Below are 23543 nucleotides of genomic sequence, written 5' to 3' on the forward strand. Positions count from 1 at the left end.
AGTTAAACTTTCCGACAGCGCTATAAGACATTAAGCTGCTCTTTCTCAACGAAACTTCTTTCATTCTTCTACGACATTAATTGACATCTTGTTACGCAAAACTTTTCTCCGTCGACTCTTTGTGAATATATTTTGCTCGTACTATCGCCGTTTCTCCGTGCGACAAAAGATTCGCATTACGTTAACTTTCCGAGCGGATTGAAAATTATCTTCACCTTATTTATTTTTTTCAAGGCATTGAGATCATGCGGAGCGAAACTTTTATTCGCGGTCTTTTCGTAAATTTCTTTCTCCGTCATACCGCCGTTTCTACCTGCGACGACAAGAATAAACTTTTCGTCAGTTTTTTAGACTTAACCAAAATTTTACGATAACTGATAGAAAAATACTAACATATCTGTTTCCGACACCGCTTTGTCATATTCTCCGCACTTTTCTCCATTTTCTTCGTCTTCTTCGACAGGCCAAATTTAATTTTGATCAAAACCAAACAATTTGAGCTTAAATAGCCTCGCAGATCCAATTTGAAACTGATCGATCCTGAGCTTGATTATGTCGGTCAATCTTTAGCTTCCTATCCAATTCAAAATTACCGCCATCTCGTAATAGAGTGAGATTCCAGTATAGACTTAATTGTACAACCACGCTTTGTTTCATCTGCGTGGTTAAATCGATCACTAAATTCATCTTTTTCGATCTCAACCTTCTTGCATCGTCTTATTCTTCATAAATCCACTTGATTTCAAGTCCTTACTCTTGATTGTAGGAACCAAGTACCATGAGCTAGTGATCCAAATGTATAGTTACACATAACAATATCAATGAAGGGAAAAACGAAGTTAAAAGAAGAGATAAAACCGTAGTCCAGCAGTGATGTCGTCTTCTCCCAATTTGGTTTGCCCAAGCTTCAATTCCGCCGGTGCTAACTCGAGTTTCTGCCTCCCCCAAGATCTGTTTTTCTGCTTTTCTGTCTTAAATTCCAGGATGTCATCCCATTCACTTGTTTCTTTTCTGTACTTCGTGTATTGTTCGGTAACTTTCTCGCAACTTCCTTCCTAATTGGTTTTTTTATTTTTTGTTTCGCTCATGTTTTGTGGTTCAGGATGCGTTTTGGAACTTATTCAAATAAGTTCCTATTCTGTCTATCGAATTCCTATTAGTAGTCCAAGACTCCAAGTCAAACCTTGTTGTGGAGGTGTACTTGTTTTAGACTTTTAGTTGACGTGCATGTGCTCACCGATATTGTTAAGTTCAATTTCAATTCATACTTTCATTCCTTTGTATCTTTGTTGACTTTTCTTTCACCAATTACGTCCAAGTCCTTTTATTACACTATTTGCTATTTGCTTGTTAGCAATAGCAGCTCCCTTATCTAAAGCGGCCATAAATAACAATCAAGTCGACACAAAATACCATCCAATTCTTAAGAGTCCTCGGTTATTTCCAACTCCCATTATTCCCAAGCAAGTACAATTCATTTTAAATTTCTAATACCTCTTAATTTAGTGTACATGCACGGTTCTCTACGCCATTTTTCTTTTCCATTTCTACATATCAATACACTTTCTTTTATCATTATCCTATCGCTGCAATAATTCATCTGATTCACGCATATTTATCGATATTACATTTTTACATATAATTATTCGTTTAAAGTCACACACTTCCTGGTTATTCATCCCGCTTATTCTTTTCTCATTATTTTTCCTCATTGATTTTCTTTTACCTTCTTTGCCATATGAACTTCGTTCACATGCCACAGAGGGGGCGGTGTTTCGACCCCCACCTACATGTCAAATGTCCATTGGTAGGAGTCTCTATTTTATTCATTTAATCGACAGGGCTAAAGCCCAATTTGCAATACCATGGATCAATGAACCTTAGCCACATGGCTGCCACTAATGTACATTGATTTATGTCCAGATTCATTTTTTATCAAAGAGATAATTATTAGTTGAAAGTTATAGTCTATTACAATTACTCAAGCTACAAGATTACTTGAGCTACAAGGACTCTCTACTCTACCTATATAAATACCAAACTATTTTTCATACAGAACTACGTTCTTGAGACTTGATCTCATTGATAATTTGGGTATGTAGGCAACCGCAAGGTACAGTCTCATCATTCCCCCGATCACCATCATTTTTCTAAATTACTTTTCTACGTTCTTCGCCTCTTTTATCAACACTTGATGTTTTGATCATATCTGGTCGAAACATCTAGCAAGTAGTTGATATATCTGATAAATATTTCAAGTCATCGCCCCCGGGAGGTAATGACAATTAGAGATCGACGTTTTCCTCATCGAGTAATGCTTTCGACATAGGAATATCATCAATAAGAAAATCAGTCATTAGCGAAACCAAAGTTTGTCTCTCGTTTAATTGTATGAGTGTCGAGACAATGTTGTAAACGCTTAAGGTAACTTTTCCATTCTCGCGACTCGATCCATAGGCGTTCGAAAAACTTGCGCAATGGATATTCGATAAGTATAAACCGCGTGCCTATTCCTTCTTTGAAATAAGCTTAAGACGCCCCGACAAAGATGAAACAAGGCCGATTGTAATATTTTCAATACAAGAATGCCTCGAGACATATGACGGACATTATCCGCGGATGATGACGAAGAATCGCCGAAAATAACCGTCTTTGAATAATTTGGCGCATCGGTGGAACGGTAGCCGGGTCATATGCAATTGGATGTTAAAAAGGAATAGGAGGAAGTAGTTCAATACCGCCAGGTTGACCTGGAACCGCACATTCGCGATGATCGTCAATAAGTGCATCGAGAACTTAGGCTCGTCGAGTATTCGTCATAACTTTTGTAGAACGTGATCGTCGGTTTTGCATAAGAACCGCAGACGGCGCCAATTATGTTTCGACCAGATATGATCAAAACATCAAATGTTGATAAAAGAGACGAAAAACGTAGAAAAGTAATTTAGAAAAATGATGGTGATCGGGGGTAAGATGAGATTGTACCTTGCGGTTGCCTACGTACCCAAATTATCAATGGGATCAAGTCTCAAGAACGTAGTTCTGTATGAAAAATAGTTTGGTATTTATATAGGTAGAGTAGAGAGTCCTTGTAGCCCAAGTAATCTTGTAGCTTGAGTAATTGTGATAGACTATAACTTTCAACTAATAATTATCTCTTTGATAAAAAAATGAATCTGGACATAAATCAATGTACATTAGTGGCAAAATGTGTTAAGGTTCAAATTTTTGCACACATGAGTTAATGGGCACAATCGTTGATCCATGGTATTGCAAATTGGGCTTTAGCCCTATCGATTAAATGAATAAAATAGAGACTCCTACCAATGGACATTTGCCACGTAGGTGGGGGTCGAAACACCCTCCACTTTCAAAACTCACAAGTTCTTAACAAGAACTTAATTTTCTCTTCATATCTCAATCAATCCCCTAAAATGATAGAGAACTAAGTATATGGTAGGCGTAATTTGAATAGGAGATGATCACTTCTTCGGTTCTTCCAATAAAAATCACTCCTCAAAACAAAACTGAGCATGAACAATTTTACCCCATTAAATTGTGCTTATACCTCATTGTTGCCGGTTCCAAATAACAACAACGTTAACACCCTAATAAATTCGTAGCAACATCGAATGATTAACAACTTCAAACTTCTTTTCATGAGCAATCAAAACTGCAATAGTTGCATGAGTTATCGCTTGAATTATCTAAAATTGCTGAGTCATTTCAAATTATTTTGAATACCCCTGGGTCGAATGGATACCCCTATCATGACATTGCACTGCCACGCCAAAACCAAGCAAATGAAATTGGGTGGCACACTTGTACACTATAAGAAAGTTATGAGGAATGTGGCAAATTGTTTCTTCTGAATTGTGTTGGGCGGACCCGACCCAACTAGGCCCAATTTGGGGTCTGTATTTATGTTGGCATTATGGAAATCATCTGTTTTCCCTGACAAACTTAACGTTTATATGCTTGCTATAGTGGGTAGACCAATGCAAATCATACCTACTCGAGTCGAAGTGGTTTCACACTGGATATAAGGCCACCCTTGCGGGGTATCTAGACAATGGGTGTATTTCAGTTGCGGGGACACTATTGGACTTTCATGTATACGTATCCATGACTCCCAGAATCACCAAGGAAGCGTTAGACTACTTACAGGGTTATCCAGATCTTATCCGTTGGGCCTCTATGGCATTCCGAATAGTTGATGATTTCGGAACTTCTGAGGTAAGGAACCCGTATAATAGATATCCCTAGTTATCAAGTTATGTATAATCTTCTTTTGGTTCACTCCCTAAATCCTAAACAAGTTATGTACCTTCGTTTCTTGAGATAAAGAACTTTCTTGCATCAAAACCAACCGTGACACGTAAGGCAGAGAATATTTGTGCACACTGAGTGGTAGTTCTCCTATAAGTAATGACTTGTTGCATGTGATATAGGATGAGCTAGGAAGAGGGGATGTTCCAAAAGCAATCCAATGTTACATGCATGATACTGGTGTTTCTTTTCAAGTTGCTCGAGAACAGTTGAGGCATTTGGCTAATGAGGCATGGAAGAAGCAGAATAGAGAGCAGTGGGTTGCTAAATCCCCTTTACCAGAATCTTATGTAAATGCGGTAACGGACTTGACTAGGAGAGCAGAAATATTTTACCAATATGAAGATGGGTTTGGCATCCCAGACAATGAGACTGAGAACCGAATTCGATCATTAATGGTCGATCCAATTCCTTTATAGTTTGTAGTTTGTACTAGGTCGTAATCGAACTTCGAACCACAAAAAAGGCAAGGTTGACTCTCCTTTGGTTCAAACTTCAAAGATGCCTCTCCTTTAAGAACTTTTATCGGTGCTCCGTTTGATTATCTGTCTGTGTACTATTCTGTTTGGTAATATCTGTGTAGCATTCGAATGGCCATGAAATTTCTGCTCCTACTACAATTTCGAATGCCTTCACCTCCATAAAAGGGTTTATTGTACTTACGTAAAGCAGAACAGGTGATAAACATGTTGATCATTGTCAAACATCAATTTCATCAATTTCTCCGGTTTCAAGGAGTGATTTTTTGCTCCCAGCTTTGGTTCCTCCAAGCGCTCCAAGGAGATTTTGAGTCCCACACGTCTCATCTTTTCCACAAAAAAAGAAGTTATGCACAAACTAGTTTGTCCCTTATAAAGGAAATAAAAATAAGAAATAAAGAAAATGTAAAGTGAAATAAACCAACAAACGTGTGTATTTCTTTTTCATCTTCTTCCTGCAAAAATGTGTTAATAATAATAATATCATCTTCTTGTTAGTTTGTTCTTAATGCATCCATAGTGTTTTTCATATTTTGATTCCTATTTTTTGTTTTGTTTCCTTTTCTTTTTTTATTTCCTTTTTAATTATTAGTTATGACTTATGAAGGACAAACTAGTGAAATTGAAAATTTTGAGGATTTTGTGCGAGGTGTGTGTGGCTAATAATTCCCTTGGAGCACTTGGAAGAACCAATGTTGGGAGCAAAAAGTCACTCGATTTCAACGACCTGTGTTCCATGATTAATTACCATAAAAAAAGGCTTTGGCTACTGGCCCACCTTTTTGTTTTCGTGTTGGGCATACTCCAAAACACCAATTAGAATAAACAATTATTCTGAAGTTTGTCATTTTTGCTAAAAACATATTTTGTGTTGTGCACCCTCTCAACTACATCAAAGTAATCTGATGCAACCTTCTATTACCCTTCACTCTCGAATACCCTCCACTTTCAAAACTCACAAGTTCTTAACAAGAACTTAATTTTCTCTTCATATCTCAATCAAGCCCCTAAAATGATAGAGAACTAAGTATATGGTAGACGTAATTTGAATAGGAGATGATCACTTCTTCGGTTCTTCCAATAAAAATCACTCCTCAAAACAAAACTGAGCATGAACAATTTTACCCCATTAAATTGTGCTTATACCTCATTGTTGCCGGTTCCAAATAACAACAACGTTAACACCCTAATAAATTCGTAGCAACATCGGATGATTAACAACTTCAAACTTCTTTTCATGAGCAATCAAAACTGCAATAGTTGGATGAGTTATCGCTTGAATTATCTAAAATTGCTGAGTCATTTCAAATTATTTCGAATGGCACCCTTGAGTCGAATGGATACCCCTATCATGACATTGCACTGCCGCGCCAAAACCAAGCAAATGAAAGTGGGTGGCACACTTGTACACTATAAGAAAGTTATGAGGAAAGTGGCAAATTGTTTCTTCTGAATTGTGTTGGGCAGACCCGACCCAACTAGGCCCAATTTGGGGTCTGTATTTATGTTGGCACTACACAAGGTCCCGTACCCCCTCCCCCCGCCCCCACCCCCTACACACCCAATTCACCAAAAATTGAGAAACGTACTAGAATTAACCAGTTTCAACTGTCTTTCTTATCTCTTCGACCCCTCTCTAACCGCATTCACCAAATTATCACCAAATTAGTATATAGAAATCGAAATAGAATAGAATAATTTAGGTTGTGTTTGTTTAGTGACAAATCTCTAGTAGGAAAATATTAGATTTGCCAATATATTCCCACTAGAACTTTGCCAAGCTAATTTGTGTGGGAAATTTTCAATTTACTAGTATTTGTTTGCAAAAATTTATAGTGGGAAAATATGGGATTTGCCAGTGTTGTTTACATGGTTTTTTTCCTATGGCAAATAATATTTCAATTTTTTGAAAATATATTTTTTTGGTTTTCAAACTCAATGGAGTCTAAAAAAAAACTAAAAATTAAATACAAAATAAAAAAAAATTAAAGACAATACAACTCAACATTAATCTCTACTACTAGTGTATCTATAATGATCGTGGCCTCTTAAATTCATCTGGGTCTTTTTCTGACGCATAATACCCTTGATGAATAATAAAAGTAGATGCCTAACTATTTATTAATGAGGACTACTTTGTCTTTTTATGTGTTTATAAATTTTCAGTACCGATATTGTCCTTAAATAAAACAATTGCTTAACACCTTTAAATAGGGCCAATCAGTCTTTTCATGTGGGAGTATATTAGAAAACCAAATCCACGCCATTCTCATTTATATGCATTACTATTAATGTCATTTAATTAGCAATAATTGCATTATTTAATAAGATATTTAATAAGAGGTTCAGAAATGGAAAAGTCTAATTAGAGAATAAGAATAAGAACCGATTCTTTTCCATCTTTGAAGCATAGGAGATTGAATGTCCTTTGGTAATTGCTGGTTCTTCTTCCTCTAAATCACTCGATCTCTTATATGAACCCTCTGAATCTCCATCTCCCAACTTCTTTCTGCCATGGCCATCGAAAAAGAATTTTCAAACGCCTTGCAGCGTTGTTCATAGAACTTGGCAGTTTACTACTAGAGGAGGCATATTTGCTATTTATGGAGTCGAGTGACTCATGTCGCCGAGCATGAACTCAACTCGCACTTCCTTGATCACCACATGCTTTGTCTCCGATACCAAATACAAGAATATTTCGAAGTCGGGGATCCCCAAAGGAAGTCCTGGGACTGCTTCAATCCCTGCATTTTAAGATGAGAAACAAGAGCACTCCTCGCCATATATTCTTGACAATTGGAGATTCCTCCACCTTGAAATGATTTGTTTAATCGAAATTTCTGATGAAAATGGTCGTGGCGGCGGAGGAGATCAAGTGGTGTAAGGCCATTAATATCACGGATGTTGGATCAATAGATGGAACGGGTCATGAGGAGCTCCACCCGGATTAGAGAAATATTCCCCGAAACGCGCCATATGAAGAAGCGTTCGCTTCATTGTTCCTAACATTGATGACATTTTGCATGTTCACAATCTTTCCACGAGCAACTACTTCATGAGCTCAATTTGTCGATCCAACTGCGGAAGCGGATGTTGAAACCAGCCACGATTTGCATATGGAGGAAAGTGTCCCTGTTTGTTAGAAGCAAAAAAGATGAGGGTAAAAGCAACAATCTTTACTAATTGGACATGAGGATTTTGATCTTTTGCACTTTTCAGTGTTTTTAGAAGTTGACTTACTACCGTTTGTTAAGCGTGCTAAAACTTCAATAATTCCTTACTCAAAATCCAAAATTTTTTTTTTTTTTTTCTTTGAGAATGTCGAGTCCTAGTTCGAGTAGGGATTTCGTTCCAACTTCTAAGACAAAGAATTTAACGATCATAACCGAATCTACACTTTGGAGAACTAAGTGAAATGATTTTATAGATAGATTTTTTTTTTTACAAGTTATCTAAAATTTGTAAGTTTGTTTATAGTTAAATGAAAGAGAGAGGATAGGGAAGGATTAATCATACTCATGCAAGGCCTAGCTACAAGTCTTTTAGAAACAGGTCACTACCATCTCAAATCCCTAACATAATATACCTATCTCTAAACATATCATGCTAGCATGTAGAATTGAAATGATATTTCATCTCTGAAATATCATTCCAACTCCTAGTTCTACTTTACAACAATTGATCGGATAATTGTCAATCTGCATCATTTTGGGACGGGATGAAAAATAGAACCTAAGTCTTTTTAAGTAGTGATTTTGGAATCCTAAATTTGTAGCATGATCCTCACATGAGCATCATTAACCTCCCTTGGGAGAGTTTTAGCTCATGATCCTAGGATTGAATTAAACTACAAGAAGATATGTGAAATGAAAAGAAAGAGAATGAAACAAGAAAACTACAACTGTTTACCTAAATGAAGAAGAGTTTATTAAAAACTAGAGAGAGTTCCCCATTAACAAGTTACAAGCTTTTCTTTAAAAACTAAGAACTAAAAAAACAAAATTAAAGACATGGATGTAAATGAAAAGTAAAAGTCAAGGAAGTAAAAGCTTCCAACTCCCAAAATCAGCCCCCCTTTACATAAGAGAGCCTTTTCTCTTCTCCCATTGAAACACTCTCCTCTCATTTATTTTTCACTTATCCACAACTAACTCCCATTTGACACATTTCATTTTTTAGATAATCATCACCTAAATCCAACTAACTCATTAACTTCATGCAAGGTGTCAAAATTGCACCAATTATTTGCACCTTTGTCTTGACTTGCATGATGACTCATCAAATCTTATGGGCCCGCCCTAGTGGGTCCGCGTCTGATGTCGAAAGCATCCGGTCTTTTGGCATTTTTACAACTTCCCGCCTATTTGTAGAGTTCATCGACTTTGATCGTCGGGCAGCTCACTCGTCGCATTCGAGTCCCAGTTAAAGAGATATGAGCCCGAAGTTTGATGCTTACGTGCATGTAATCCCGTTCGATTGGATTATGTACTATTTGAGTCTTTGGGCTTTAGTCCGAATTTGTTTGGCTTCACATGGGCTTGATCGGAAGGCATGTGTATACTCCCTATTCCGTTTTTAAATGCGGCTTTATCATAATGTTTACATTAGTTGCTCCAACCTACAAAAAATATACGAAGATCGCGATTATTTCATGATTATTAAGCACAAAATTGACCCGAAATGTTATGTCTCTGTGTTTTATAATACTGAGTTTGGGTGCTTATCAACTGGGTATATTCGTCAATGGCAACCTCCATCCGGTTTATCTGATAGGGAGTAATGTCTATCAACCTTATTCAATCTTATCTGCTTCTATGGATAAGACCATGATGATTTGGCAACCTGAAAAACCACAAGTATCCGGATGAATGTGGTTTCGTTGGTGAATTGAGCCATTGTGCTTTAGGGTTTTATGGTGGCCATTGGAGCCACGGTGGAGATTCAATTCTAGCTCATGTGTATGGTGGATCTTTCCATCTTTGGAGAAATGTCGAGTAGACTTTGACAATTGGCAACCACAAAAGGTTCCTTGAGTCATTATGGTTTGCAAATGAAAGACGAGATATTACTTGGTCTCAAATTATGTGATTATGTGCTATCGGTCGATCATGACCGGGTAAAATATACTCTATTTATCTTTGCTTTCGGAATCATCAACATGTTATTTGAATAAATGTTTACGTTATTGGTCAATCCTTCATTTGTTCTATAATTGGCTTGGTTGAAAATGGTTCTTGTGGAAAAATGAAAATTTGTTCAATCAAATGAGTTTACTTGTAATAATTTATTGAAGCTATCAAAACATACCGCTTTGAACCGGTTTTGGAATTGTCTAACACCTGGATATTTCTGATATGTATGCTTAAACCGAAGTTCATTAATCATGCTTTATTCCGACATTCTTAACAAATATTATGTTGTAATTTAGACTTCCGAATATTTGCTCCATGGAAAGATGAAGTCCGCTCTAGAGATAAATATTTTTTTCGACTTAAGTGTGCATAAGCCCTTTTGTAAAAAGTTTGAAGGTTTCCATGCAAACTTCGGAAACAAAACAAAATTAAGGTAATCTGAGTTTGGATTGAACATATCTTCCCTTTTTAAAGCTTATATTGGTGTCGAACGCGATAAGATTCTTTAAATTGAATCTTTGGAGCTAAACTTCCATCGATCGGGTTAGGCACATGGCAAAGTGAACACAGTGTCGTTAGTAACGCCGTCCATCCCTTTACCATCAAGGTATCATTTTTTTTTTTATATTTTTGTTGCGCGTGGTCGATGTAACTTAGCTTGAAAAGACTGTTTTTTTCTCTTTCAAAGCGGTGGCTATCGACATATAGGTGCTCAAGCTTATAACAATGAGAAGGAGGTAATGATTTAAACTCTTCACATTACGAATTTTATACTCTCTCAAGTCGATAGGTTTTCCAATATATCTACCTTACTTTCTTACCTATATAAACATATGCTACTCCAAAACAAAAGCCAAGACTTGGTCACATTATATTTGTGATAATTGTAAAGTGGAATTGATGTTCCTTCAGTTCCTTCAGGTCCATAGTTTGCTAGGAAGGGGTATTTTTCGATATAATCTTTTGCTGGTCTTTAATTTCCCCTTTAAATCGAAAGACCTGCCTTTATCTCCTTCATATTATATTAGCAAAAGTCCACATTGTCAAACATTTCTATTGGGTGGCCTGATGTGGTTTTTCTTTGGAATTTCCCCGCTTTTTGTACTCATAGCCAAACTTGCCTTATGAATATGGTTTTGTTTCTGAATTTGGTGTTTTCTTATTATTACAACTATGCAGTCGATACAAACTCTGAAGAAGACATCCCAAGAATACTCAACTACCTGTTTACGAGCAGTAGCACTTATGGCTATGCTGTCTTATCTTGACTTCTTCTCTATTGGTGTTTAGGTAATTGTAAAGATTATAGCACATAGCTTGGTTAATTAATTGTATTATGTGGTAAGGCTAATTTGCCTCTCTTTTGTTTGTTCTTTATTAATATCTCACTATTTTCATTGTCGTATTTCAACGAATATCATTATCTATTGCTGCAAATTTGTTATAGAAACTCTATTCAGCTGCAGCTGATTTTGTTATGGAATTTGCACCTTTACTTACAAACTTTCTTCAGTATCATGACTCAAAGGCAATGTTGCCTATATCCAAGCTTCAAAGTTCAAGTCATCATTTTTTATTCTTTGTCTTATGATGTGTAACATTTTGCAGGTGCTGGAGCATGCTTCTGTTTGTTTGGCTCAAATAACTGAGGCACTTGCATCATCACCTGAGAAATTAGATGAACTCTGCAATCTCGGTCTGGTTGAGCAAGCTGCCTATTTGGTTTACAATCACTAATTCAGGAGGTGGTCAGGCATCTCTCAGCAGCCCTACATACACGGTATATGCAAATTCAAATATTTGTATTAATTACTCAATTAGTAGACATTGTGCGACGCTCTTCGGTCTATAGTTGCCGAAATAGTTAGACGCTTAATTTCATATATATTTTCTAGGTTTTGTCACTCACGTACAACTGTTTAAAGAATAACATACTTATCTTGGGTTCATGACAATATTGGTTGATTTTTCATTTTGCTACTTTTGAATGCACGCATTTTCTTACGTGAAATTTGTCACCGTTGTAGAATCAAGATTCAATTACTTTGTATAAATATCTTTAATGGATGGGTCACAAGTTCTCCTTGAAGTGACATGAACACTTTCAAGGATATATGTATATAACCTACTGACGATTAAGAAGAGAAGTGGTGGTGAAGGGTATATTATCATTGGTTCCCTTAACTCCTTGATTTATTGCTCAAGTTGTGGCTACGATAGAAAATTAGATAAGAGTATGACTATATATCTTCCCAGCTCTATAAATCATATCATTTTCGACCAACTATAGTTGTAACTTATTATTTACGTTGATATCAAAGTTGGTGGAATTGTTTTATCTATAGGTGTCAATGTTTGACATAGCACACCGGTTTTGCATGCCTGGCCCTGTGAGAAGGATAGTATTTCGCAAACCATTGAGAGTAGCAAGGTTATTATTGAATGCTATTTCCGTTATTAGGATTCTATTTCGGTTTTTTGCAAGACTATTATTATTGAATATGACATGGGGAATGTTCTAAACACAAAAGATCCAACTTTACGAGATCTTAACATGCTAAAAGAACTCCCTGGTTTGGCCATTGTTGGTGCACTTAGTAGCGTCAATAATTTTGCTCCACGAGTAGTATGTTCATTAGTTATCATTGTAATTTGGAAATTTGTTGAGGTTTGAACAACATATCAAGAACTTAAAATTTTAAGATTTGGAACCTAATAAAGGAATAAAATCAGTGACGGAGTGCAGCATATGTTCTTTCTTGCTATCTATGTTTAGGTATATATTTCACGTGCCATTTGGTCAATTTTTCTTTAGCTTTTCTTCTCTTTCAATCATGTTTTCGATTCATGCATTTTTTGTCTCGCAGCCACACGAGCGCAACGTGTGCCCATTGTACCTAAGCATGCCTGCCTGTGCATAATGACTTGCCCCCATTGGTTGAACCATTTCCAAATATTTGGAAAGATATCGTTGACGCCCATTCAAAGGTTAAGCTCCTTTCTGTCACTTACATTTATCGTCGCTTAATTACATTACATTTGTAGCTGCTCAAGCTTTATAATATTTCATGCAGATCACTATGTCAAGCCTATAATGCGACGATGCCCCTCTTTTCTATTTATTCAAAAATCAATATCGATGATGTTGTTATCACTGATCCTACAAAAATGTATCCAAAATGTGCTTCTTAGAAATGCTTATGAAAAGTTTTTGACTTCTTATTTGTTACTGATCTTCCTTTCCATATTTCATATACTTATATGACCTTAGATCTTTGATCTTGATAACAAATGAATTGTCTTTTTCTAATTTCTACCGTGCTAGGCTTAAAATTAATAATCAACAGTATTCAGATTCTTACTTTTGCAAGGTTCGTTTTTTTCTTGGGTAATAACCAATAACCAATATAAAGTATGTGTGGATTCTATTGATTAATTTATCCTGAAGTGCATGGTGGCAAATTCCATATCCTATATTTGGTTGTCTATTACTTTTTTTTTTTTTGGGCGAAGTCAACAATTTTAATTTTATAAATAAAAGGGGTGGGGGACTGTGAAGTACCAAGTCTGGGGAATTGACGTGCTTTATACCATAGCACTTTTAAGTGTTCAAAACCTCAAAACATTGCCAAACTAATAGACACTACAACAATGATCTTAGTCAATAAAATTAAAGTAGTTAGTATCAAGTGATTCCCACTTTCTAATGGTCTTCCTTCAACTGAATCAACCGTCATAGTTGGTGCACTACCCCCATACATAGCTACTCCATTTGCTGCCATGTTATTGATGTCGTTTAGCTTTGTCTTCTTCCATCTATTACAACCACTTGCTTATGACACTGATTTCTCTATTTATATTTTCTTTCCTCACCAACTTTGGAACATTTCTCACCAACTTTGGAACGTGTACTGTTCTCTCATCGAGTTAAGGCTACATAGAAATGATTGGATATGATTGGTATAAACATCAATGCTCCATTGGTACTACTGTAGGAATGGTGTCAACGCTTCATTTATAATATAATGCATAATTGTTTACAGGATGAAGAGATGTATTACAGGAATGTTCAAAATGAATGAAGAACCAATTTTAAAATTACACTATCAAATCTTTTATCCTCGCTGTTGGTCCATGCTAAAGTGTGGAGAACTTGACTAAAAGGGTTGATCTGCATAGCTTTGGTGAATGAAAGATCAAAGATGGTTTTGAACACATCAGTTGCTGAAACTTCTAATTCTTATTTCGAACACAAATGGATGGCGAGATGGAGCCGTTCTTTTTCTCTTTTGTTCTCAGTGCATATGAAGATACAAATTATTGTCTTCTACGTTGACATACTTTCTAATTAATCGATGTGACTTTTTATTATTTTTGCCGAGGTGTTCAGACTTCAGAGAAACATAGATGTTATTGAAATATATTCAAATTGAAAAAGCACTGCTATATTCTGTTTTATTGATTGTTTTCTAATACCTTATCCCGATTTCTCACTCCATTTTCTCCAAGTTTAACCAATTTTATTTATCAAGTGCATATTTTAGCACATCTTGGCAAGTGAAGACGTGCATGCACGTACACTTTTGCTAGTAGTAGTAGTGTGTCTTTTGAAACAACCATAAAATAAAGTGAAAGTGCAATATACCTTAACAACCATCGCTATCCAAACACATATAAAATGTCATTGTGCATTAGATAAATTCAATTTTATATTTTTCCATACTCGGATCACGTGCTATGGCTACAGTTACTGAAGTATACAAGATTTTGTTTTTGGGAAAGAGAAAGATAAATTCTCTTACAGAATGATACCCGCAATTCAAGAACTCTGCTATGTTCCATTCACCGTGCACATGTTAATCATAGGTAATAAGGCAAAGTCATGTTCCATGTATCAAAATTGTATTAGCAATAGGGTTAACCAATATTACCCCCCACTAGATGAGCCAATTAGGATTCCCCACTAGATGGGAAATTAGGATTTCCCTCTAAATACACAAAAAAAAAGTCAAATTGGCTTAACCCAATTTTTTTTGTGTGTATTAAGAGGGACCCTAATTTCCCATCTAGTGTGGAGAAATCCTAATTAGCTCATCTAGTTGGGGTAACACTAGTTCACCCTTAGCAATAATAACATTTGTAAATTATCAACCTCAATCAGAAGTCAATCAAATTTTCACTCGAGGTGATGTTTACATCTCAATCATTACAGCTGATTTGCAACTCTACTTAGGGAATATACCAGTAAATCAAAAATAAAAATTACATTGAAAAATAGCGAAGGTTCTCAACTCTAGGAGTCTGGATGATTGTGGTTGCCCTTTCCACCCATGGGTTTCAGCACTAGTTGAAGTGCTACCGCAATATTCATATTATTCTTTTCTTTCTCGCTACTACATATGGTATCAATACCTAATTACTTATGCAGCACTTTCTCCCCAACGCACCTAAATAACTTCCAGTACCGAACTGATCTGTCCATCCCACAGGAAATAAAAGTCGCCTCAGTTGGCGAGTGTTCTAACCACCTTGGCGCACCAATGTGGTTGGATGGGAACCTTGCCACTTTCTCCGAAGTTAGTGCACCCCAAATAACAATCTGCAACTCATTATATCAGCGACACCTAACTAATGGACTGACATAGTACAGTCAGTCAACAACAAAAGCAACTAGAAAATGAACTAACCTCATTGTTTGGTTCGACTATTGACAGCACAAATTCTTCTGTTTTATTAAAAACAGCCTGCAAACAGATATTAATTCGCCAATGACTCTTATGCTGAAAGCCACTAAGACCATTCTACTAGGAATTTCACTAGAACTGCTAAACACAAAAATACAAAGGATGCCCCATGCTTTGACTCGCTATGAAGAAGTTATCACAAGCCATGTACAAACCTGGCAACGTAATTGTGTGTGTGTAACTCCTAGATATTGCTTGACCAGTCTTCCATTACGAACTTCCCAGAGCTTCACTGTGGAATCCTTCCCAGATGATAAAATAAACCTAGTGGTTCAAGACAAGGAAACAGATCAAACCTAGTGACAGCGGCTTAACAAAATGGATGAAATACAGTTACCAAAATTGGATGCTAAAGGTAGTAGTTGTGTTACTGAACCACTAAACCAGCTAAAGTAAGAGGATGATGTTTTGTATATGCACTCAAGGTCAGTAGCGGAGCCAGGATTTTTCTTGAATAGCAGCTTGCCAGTATAGCATAGCTTAGTCGGCAAAGCCAGGACTTGTTTTAATTAAATAAATTTACTAATTCTTATCTTTGTTTATTTTATAACAAAAGTGTGAGTAAATGCCTATTTGTAGCCGGGTGATATCAGTTCTAAACATATCATATCTCATTAAATCATTAAAATCGGACGATTATCACTGACATATTCCAATATACTAAATTTCTCCCACTGACTGAATCATTTATTCAACTAAACTAAAAGGATTGTACAGCAAAAATCAACAAACCCTGAACAATGTGTTGCCAACAGATGGTATCTATTATTTCACAGGCCATTCGACCAAGGAGTAAAGTGAACCAAATAACGTTCACTCACAGTTGTAATCACATAGCAAAGTCCAACAGACAAGTTTTCCAACAAATATTTTCCAGATCTCAACACTTCAGTAGTAACTTGTCAGTTCTTTTTCCAGCTCAGGAATTCTATGTGCGCCAGTTTAATTATTTTTGCCAATCATTATTGATTGTGCGTTTCAACTATCGGCTATCAGTACCGTTAAGCATACTCTTCAAAGGGGACTTGTGATCAGCATATGTCAGTATGCATATATATCGTGCTAGAGAGTGCGGATCATTTTCTGTTTCCTACCTTTCCATTATAGTTATGATTTATGTCAACAGGCATCTAAGCAAAGTCAAGGTGCAGTTCATAGACTCTAGGGCAATTAAGGGCAAATAACATGTCTTTCAAGTCTCAACCAAGTGAAAAGTCGATAATACCTTTGGTCTTTGGTAAAACTTGCACTGGTACCCCAACAATAGAGTGCACACACTGAGCAGTTACTCCATCCCATACTCGAATACGTACATACCACCTATAGATGAATACCTTACCTGTATTCCATATACATGCCAGTTAACTGACTTGATTGGAGCAATGAACCTTGATGCAGTTCCACTTATGCTGACTCTTAAGTCTTAAGTACAAAATTCATGAGATGACGTACCTGATTGATTACACCATTTACTCCTATCTCTGGGTCATTTGCTGTTAGGTAACATTGGAGAGTATTTATATCTTACAAATGTGCTATATGATGATCCGTTCCTGTAAATGTGGAACATCAACATCAGTAATCATGATATATTTAAAATAGGTATCATGCATATGTTTTGTGATGGAACTTGGTTACATATTGGATGCATATTATACAGAAAGTGTATAACTTGGGATTCAAACTCATATGTAATTTACTCGCACAACTCCGTCCATGGACAAATGAGCGAACATCAATGTGCATCAAAGTTACAGAACATAACTATACTCCTTAACTTATACATCTAGAGTCAAATTACTATAGATAATATAACACCACAGAGTAGATAAATAAATCAACAAAACTATTGATTTTGACTTATACATGATGCATTATTATGTCCCATGTTCACTCATTTCTCTCTCTCTGTGTGTCTCTCGCCAATGAAGCAATGATCAACCTTGATCAGTTTCTTCCCTCATGCATGATAGTCCCTCTTACTAACCATTACTAATGAACCAAACACAAAAACTCAAGAAGAATTTCAAAAATCAAATTGAATCAGTCAACCAAACACAAGCAATCCACCATTTCTACTAAAAAATGCATACCTCAAGTGTCGAATTCCAGCAAATCCTCTAAAATCAGCTATATGTAAACTGAAAATAACGAGAGAAAAAAAAACGTAAAGGAGAGATAAAGAACGACCGAGAGAAGTGAGAGAGGAGAGGAGATGAGAGGAGAGCGATTACCTCTTGATTGAGAGCGATCTTGAGAGAGTTGAGAGCGTCTGTGAATGAGAGCGAGAGATGATAGTGGCAAATGGTGCATCTAGTGGGAAAATATGGTTTGCCACCCCCATTTGCTAGTAAACACACACGCCCTTAGGGTTAAACTTGGTTTGTAATAGAGGAGTAGTTCGGGTCAAAATTGATAGGGTTATATACTAAAAGCATTACTTTTGTATTAACTTTAATTCTTTATATTTTAAATGAGAATCATATGGACAAATGTTATGCATATATGTTATTAGTATATTCATGCGTCTAATACTTTATGTTGTAGATGATATAGTGTGTGGTGACACATAGGAGATCATATCATCAGTTCCTTATAAAGTATAAGTAAACGTTCACAACCTAGATAGATTTGGACAAACCATTGGTACGGTTGTAGTATAATCTGGTATTAGTCTATCTTGACTAAAGGATTACACTAGTACACTTTGTGTGTATTGAACAAGACCAAGTGAGATTGTTTCTTTTTATACTGACTATATAAGAGAACAAACACATATGTTATTATGGATAATTGTCCTCTTAATCCGGATATAATAACGGGCACTTACGTGCATTGTACATTGCTTTAAATCATCAATAAGTGAGATTCATTTGTGAATCAACAAACTCGATGGATTGGGTAATGACATTGTATGTAAGGTGTGTTGATTATAGAAAGAATCCGTGACCCGCAGGAAGTCGGGTTGATGATGTTGAGGAGCTCATAAGAATTGTCATGTAAACCCTGCAGGTGGATTTTAATCCGACATGACAATAAGGTTGAGTGGTACTACTCAAGGACATAAGAAGTTGATTAATGTAGTTGTCAGTAACTTGACTTAATCAACGGGCATTCGATATCTTAAACACAGGAAGATCAACAAGCATATAATATAAAGCCTATAAACGTAACACGTAATTTGGGATTAGGGCGATAGTGCAACAATGGCCTTTAGTGGAATAAGTCATTTGTTGACGGACTTGGCCGTGTGTTCTGGGCGTTCTTGGCGAACATGGAAAGCCCAAGCCCGTCAGGAGACCTAACCCTGATTTCTCCTCATGGTCCCTGTTGTAGCCTATAAATAGAAACCCTCTTTCTTTGGCCCTTTTTTACCAAGGTTTTGCTCAAGAAAAGTGAGATCCAAATTCGGTTCCAACTTTGTGAGTGAGAGAGGCCAAGAGAGAAAGAAGAGGCTGGAAGATTGTTGCCCACACAACGTCCACTCTAAGGATAGGAATACAACAGAAGATCAAGAGGTTGCTGATTCGTAGAGCTTGGATTCTCAGAGTTATCGCAGCTGATCTAAAGGTATGATTTCTATCCAAAATCGTGAGAACCCTTTATTCCGCTGCGCATGGGTTTTCACGGTTTGTAATCATTCGTTGCAACCATAAGGGTTCCGACAAAAATAGAGGAAGAGGAACAAACACGTCGGCATCCCTCCGTAGAGGGGATCGTCATGTTCTAAAAATTAAGTTAGGGTCTTCCATTTTATTGTTTTGATTAAGTTGTTTAGGACTTAGGGTATAGTTTTTAAAGATTAGGGTTTATGACTAGTTTAGTTAGGACTCGTGAATTTTAAATGTGGAGAATAAAAGTGGTGGGAGAAGGGCTATAAGAGGTTGCCAACAAGTTAACTTGATGTATTGGGGGGGGGAGTAACACAAAACATGTTTTTTAGGTCAATGACAAACTTGTAAGAAATCTTTTTTGGGGGGTCTGCTCAACACGAAATATAAGGTGCCCGTAGCGAAAGCCTAAAAAAAGAGTTCCATGATTAACCAAGTGGCTGCTGCCATTAGGTATGAGCACATTTAACTCGTGCAAACAGAAAATTCCCTTTCAATTAGAGAATGAGTAAATAATGGAATGGTCATGAGTCAAGACTAATGCATACCATATAAGACCGAAAAAAAGAGATATACATGAAGTGAGGAAATAGTTAGTTGGCAATGTTATGATTACCATTGAACATAGGCAAGAAATATTCGGTTGAAACATGGTGTCCTAATGCAGCCAATGCCTCGTCAAGCTCAATTTGGTGTCCTACTAATTGGTTGAAATATAATGACATCCTTGTCATAGTTGAAGCACTTGTCATAGTTGAGCATTTTCAACTAGTCGATACTTTTGATAGGTTTGGACCTTGCCTAGCCCTTGTACAGTATTTTGAAAGAGCACTGCTACGCAGACCTATTTTTTCGATTTGGGATGCCTAAGATCATACTTCCAGGAACAAGAGATCCACACATAAACTAAGCTCCTCAATGGCTTTGACAAAGACAGCTGACCTTCTAATCTTTGTCGTAGATGTAGAAGCCATATCTTTCATTTTGATACAACTAACTATTTCCTCACAACGTTCTATACCTGCATATTGTTTAGAAATAGTTCACAAGAGTAGTAGACTACAACTTATCTTATGGCATAAGCAAGACCTTCATGCCAATTGTTTGTTTCGCAAATACAAATCCACCACAATAATAAAGCCATTTGACAGATCCCCTCCCCCCCCTAAAAAAAAAAAAAAACGCACACACGCACACCAAATAAGAACATATAAATGTCCAGATGCACGCACGGCGAAAAGTATACTTACGCAGTCACACATTGATTAGAGGGTTATCTGCAGAAAATAGAAAAGATACCCACACAATTTCTGCTGCCAGTTAAAGATCTTGGACCTTACTGGTCTTAATCAGTTGGACACCTACATGTTTATGTATGCGTCTGTCGTTTCCATTTTCAAGTTAAGCAAAAAACGGAAAAATTATCTATTTAAGTACATGCATGACATGGAAAACAATAGTCTTTGATCAGCACAGAATGTTTTTGCTATCACTTTACAAACGGCACATTCAGAGCCAACGTAATTTCTACCAGTACCGGTAATAAGTTGATGCAAGAAATCAATATGAAAAGTAGATAACATCAAAAGGCTTCCCAAAACAAAACATATAATGATCATACGTTCGAGAAAAACCTATATAAGATTCCATCAGTACAATGACTTTAATGAAACAAATGCAAATCAAACACAAAAAGCTTCAAGAAGTGTATTAATTATGTAAAATGGTACAGAGGTACCCTTTCGAGACGAAACTTTTTTCTTTAAAGAAAAACAAAATCAGAAAGAGAATCACTATTTAGCTTCTCGAAAGGGGGGGGGGATTGTCTTTTCAATGTGTAGCTCCTTAACATCTCTGTTTTGCATGTTCGATTTGGACAAAAACAGTGTCATCCTCAAAGTTCCATTCAAGAGATTTGAAAAGCAACTTAACATTCATTAGCCACACAAAGGTAGGCAAAGGAGCATTAAGATCATAATCATCATAGTATCATACCAGGTCATCCTTATGGAACTGAATCGTTGCGTATGTTGTCAATCTTTCCAACAGCCTCTAAAATCGATGAGTAAGTAATAAGATCATAATCAAATCCGTTTGAACTCATCTCTTTCATCAGCCTCACAGCCTCCTCAAACATGCCAGCATGACTAAGACAGCCCAGAACTGTGTTGTAGGATACAGAGTCTGGTTTAATGTTTGCATTTTTCATCTTCATAAACATCTCCATTGCTCGATTGGGACTGCCTGACCTTGCCAACCCATACAAAATGATATTGTGTGAGTTTATATCTGGAACAGAACCCTCTTCTTCCATTGTTTGAAGCAAAGAATGGGCTTCATCTATCATGCCACCTCTAACCATTCCAGACATAAGGGAATTGTAAGCATACACATCAGGACTGCATCCAAGTTTCCTCATTTCATTAAAAAGATCTATAGCATCACCCAGGCGTCCACATTTTCCAAAGTGTTTGATCATTACAGCATATACCCGAGAGCTTGAAGAGCCACAGTTCTCTTTTAATTCCTGAAACAACTCATTTGCGGCTTCGTATCGTTTTGCTTTCCCAAGAGCATCAATAAGACTGCAATAGGCAGATGGACAAGGAGGAAACCCCTTCTCATCCATTTCCTCAAGCAGTAACAAAGCCTTTTCTACTCTATTTGTCTTGCAAAACCCATCAATAAGAATTGAATATGTAAAATCACTAGGCGTGATTCCATTCTCTTTCATCTTCTCAAGCCATGATGCTACTTCAGATACTGGAGCCTTAGACTCAAATAAAGCTTTAATCATAGTGTTGTATGTCACGACATTAGGTGAGCACTGGAAGGATCTCATGTCCTCAAACACCTTCATAGCATCCCCCAAACGACCTGCCCTGCCAAAGACGTTGATTACGTTGTTCATTAGCACCACATCTGGTCTACACCCATCTTCTCGCATACTGAGAAACATACCATATGCCTCTTCAATCCTTCCTGCCGTCCCAAGCCCCCTTATCAACTCTGTGTATGTGAACACAGTTCGGGTGCAATGCTTCTCTTTCATTTCGCGAAACAAACCCAAAGCTTTCTCGTCCTTACCCATCTTGAAATATATGCTTATAAGAGTAGTATAAATCTTTGCCGTTGGCTGCAATCCATTCTCTTTCATTTCATCAAACAATCTTACAGCAGAATCTTCACGACCCAATTTCCCAAACGTTGATATAAGTGCATTATAAGTTACAGTATCAGGCAAACAATTGCCCTCATTACACATTTCAATGTACAGCTCATGGATCTTATTGTGATGACCCTCTTGCATTAACATCAAAATCATACTGTTGTATGCCATTGATGTCGGTCTACACTTGCGAGCTTTAATCTGGTAAAATATTGAAAGTGCCTTGTTCACCATCTTCGCCTTTCCCAAAATCCTAACAATCTCACACAATTCAGCAGGACCTATAATACAACTACTCCTAACCATATCCTGAACCGTCTTCCATAACTCCCCCACCCTTCCACATTCATCCAAACTATGAACCAATGCCATATACGTACTCGAATCATGTTCAAAGTTTTTCCTCTTCCCAGCCCACTTAAAAAGTGTAGTTTAACAGTAATTTCAACATTTATCTTCATAACCTCGCGAACAAGTCTATGATCAAGTTTCAACATTAACACTTCTAACGCCTTCTCGGAGTCTGGTCCCCATTTAAATATCTTCAAAATCCTAATAAACCTTTCATCCAACAAACGTACCGGCCCTCGGTTGTTGTTTGTTCTAGAGTGTTTTGGATTGTGCTGCTGAGGATCGTTCATGGGTGTTGGTAATTGAAACATTTTAACAATTTCATTATCTACACAGTCAAAAAAAAAAAAGTGAAAACTTATCATAACTGTAATGTAATAAATGGAACATTTGAATTGTGTCAATAGTGCTATCTTAATTAATAAGTTATAAATGAAGTTAAAATATATTACCAGTTTGTTTAATTCTCTGATATAGCTGTGGCGTAGTGGAGATGCCTCGCTTTGAAATCATAATTGAAGTTGAAAACATTTTTCCTTGCTTGGGCTGGTTAACAGTGGGCCATCAATAAACTAGAAACCTTTCCTCTTTCTAGAATCTACAGTTTGTACATCCGCTCATTTTGCTACCTTTCTTATGTTTTGTTTTGAATCTCGCCCGCTAGGGCTGGTTATAAGTTGAGTAACTCGCGAGCAATAACATGGCATTTTATATGGTTATTTTAACAC

At 36.7% G+C, this 23543-nt stretch overlaps 2 protein-coding genes, 1 long non-coding RNA gene and 1 pseudogene across 4 annotated transcripts; 2 read left to right on the top strand and 2 right to left on the bottom strand.

The window, feature by feature from the left end:
- Positions 1-4018: 4018 nt before the first annotated feature.
- On the top strand, positions 4019-4873 carry LOC147511019 (myrcene synthase, chloroplastic-like). Its single transcript, XM_086599357.1, has 2 exons — positions 4019-4236; positions 4452-4873. Exons 1-2 carry the CDS (start codon positions 4126-4128, stop codon positions 4746-4748), a joined length of 408 nt encoding a protein of 135 aa, XP_086455483.1. The 5' UTR covers positions 4019-4125; the 3' UTR covers positions 4749-4873.
- Positions 4874-11113: 6240 nt separating this feature from the next.
- LOC147511020 (uncharacterized) lies at positions 11114-13232 on the top strand. The gene is made up of 4 exons (XR_015216909.1): positions 11114-11230; positions 11549-11720; positions 12808-12928; positions 13015-13232. It is a non-coding gene; the product is annotated as an uncharacterized LOC147511020 (long non-coding RNA).
- Positions 13233-15076: 1844 nt separating this feature from the next.
- Positions 15077-20047, bottom strand: LOC147511021 (cleavage stimulation factor subunit 50-like; annotated as a pseudogene). Its single transcript, XR_015216027.1, has 6 exons — positions 19912-20047; positions 17137-17237; positions 16910-17023; positions 15840-15948; positions 15628-15684; positions 15077-15539 (listed from the first exon to the last, which is right to left on the bottom strand). The product of XR_015216027.1 is annotated as a cleavage stimulation factor subunit 50-like (transcript).
- Positions 20048-20886: 839 nt separating this feature from the next.
- LOC147511022 (pentatricopeptide repeat-containing protein At3g16010-like) lies at positions 20887-23493 on the bottom strand. Its single transcript, XM_086602870.1, is given in 3 exon segments — positions 20887-22892; positions 22895-23143; positions 23268-23493. Coding segments are annotated over 3 exon segments (1920 nt in total). The 5' UTR covers positions 23347-23493; the 3' UTR covers positions 20887-21300.
- Between the last annotated feature and the right edge of the window lie 50 nt (positions 23494-23543).

Source organism: Coptis chinensis, chromosome 3 (assembly GCF_015680905.1).
Source record: "Coptis chinensis isolate HL-2020 chromosome 3, ASM1568090v1, whole genome shotgun sequence".
Classification (NCBI taxonomy): Eukaryota; Viridiplantae; Streptophyta; class Magnoliopsida; order Ranunculales; family Ranunculaceae; genus Coptis; species Coptis chinensis.

Bases quoted from the DNA above. Each gene is read 5' to 3' on its own strand.
- LOC147511019 (XM_086599357.1), top strand. From the start codon at position 4,126: ATGACTCCCAGAATCACCAAGGAAGCGTTAGACTACTTACAGGGTTAT. The intron at 4,237-4,451 runs GTAAGGAACCCG...CATGTGATATAG, and splicing joins ATGATTTCGGAACTTCTGAG to GATGAGCTAGGAAGAGGGGA.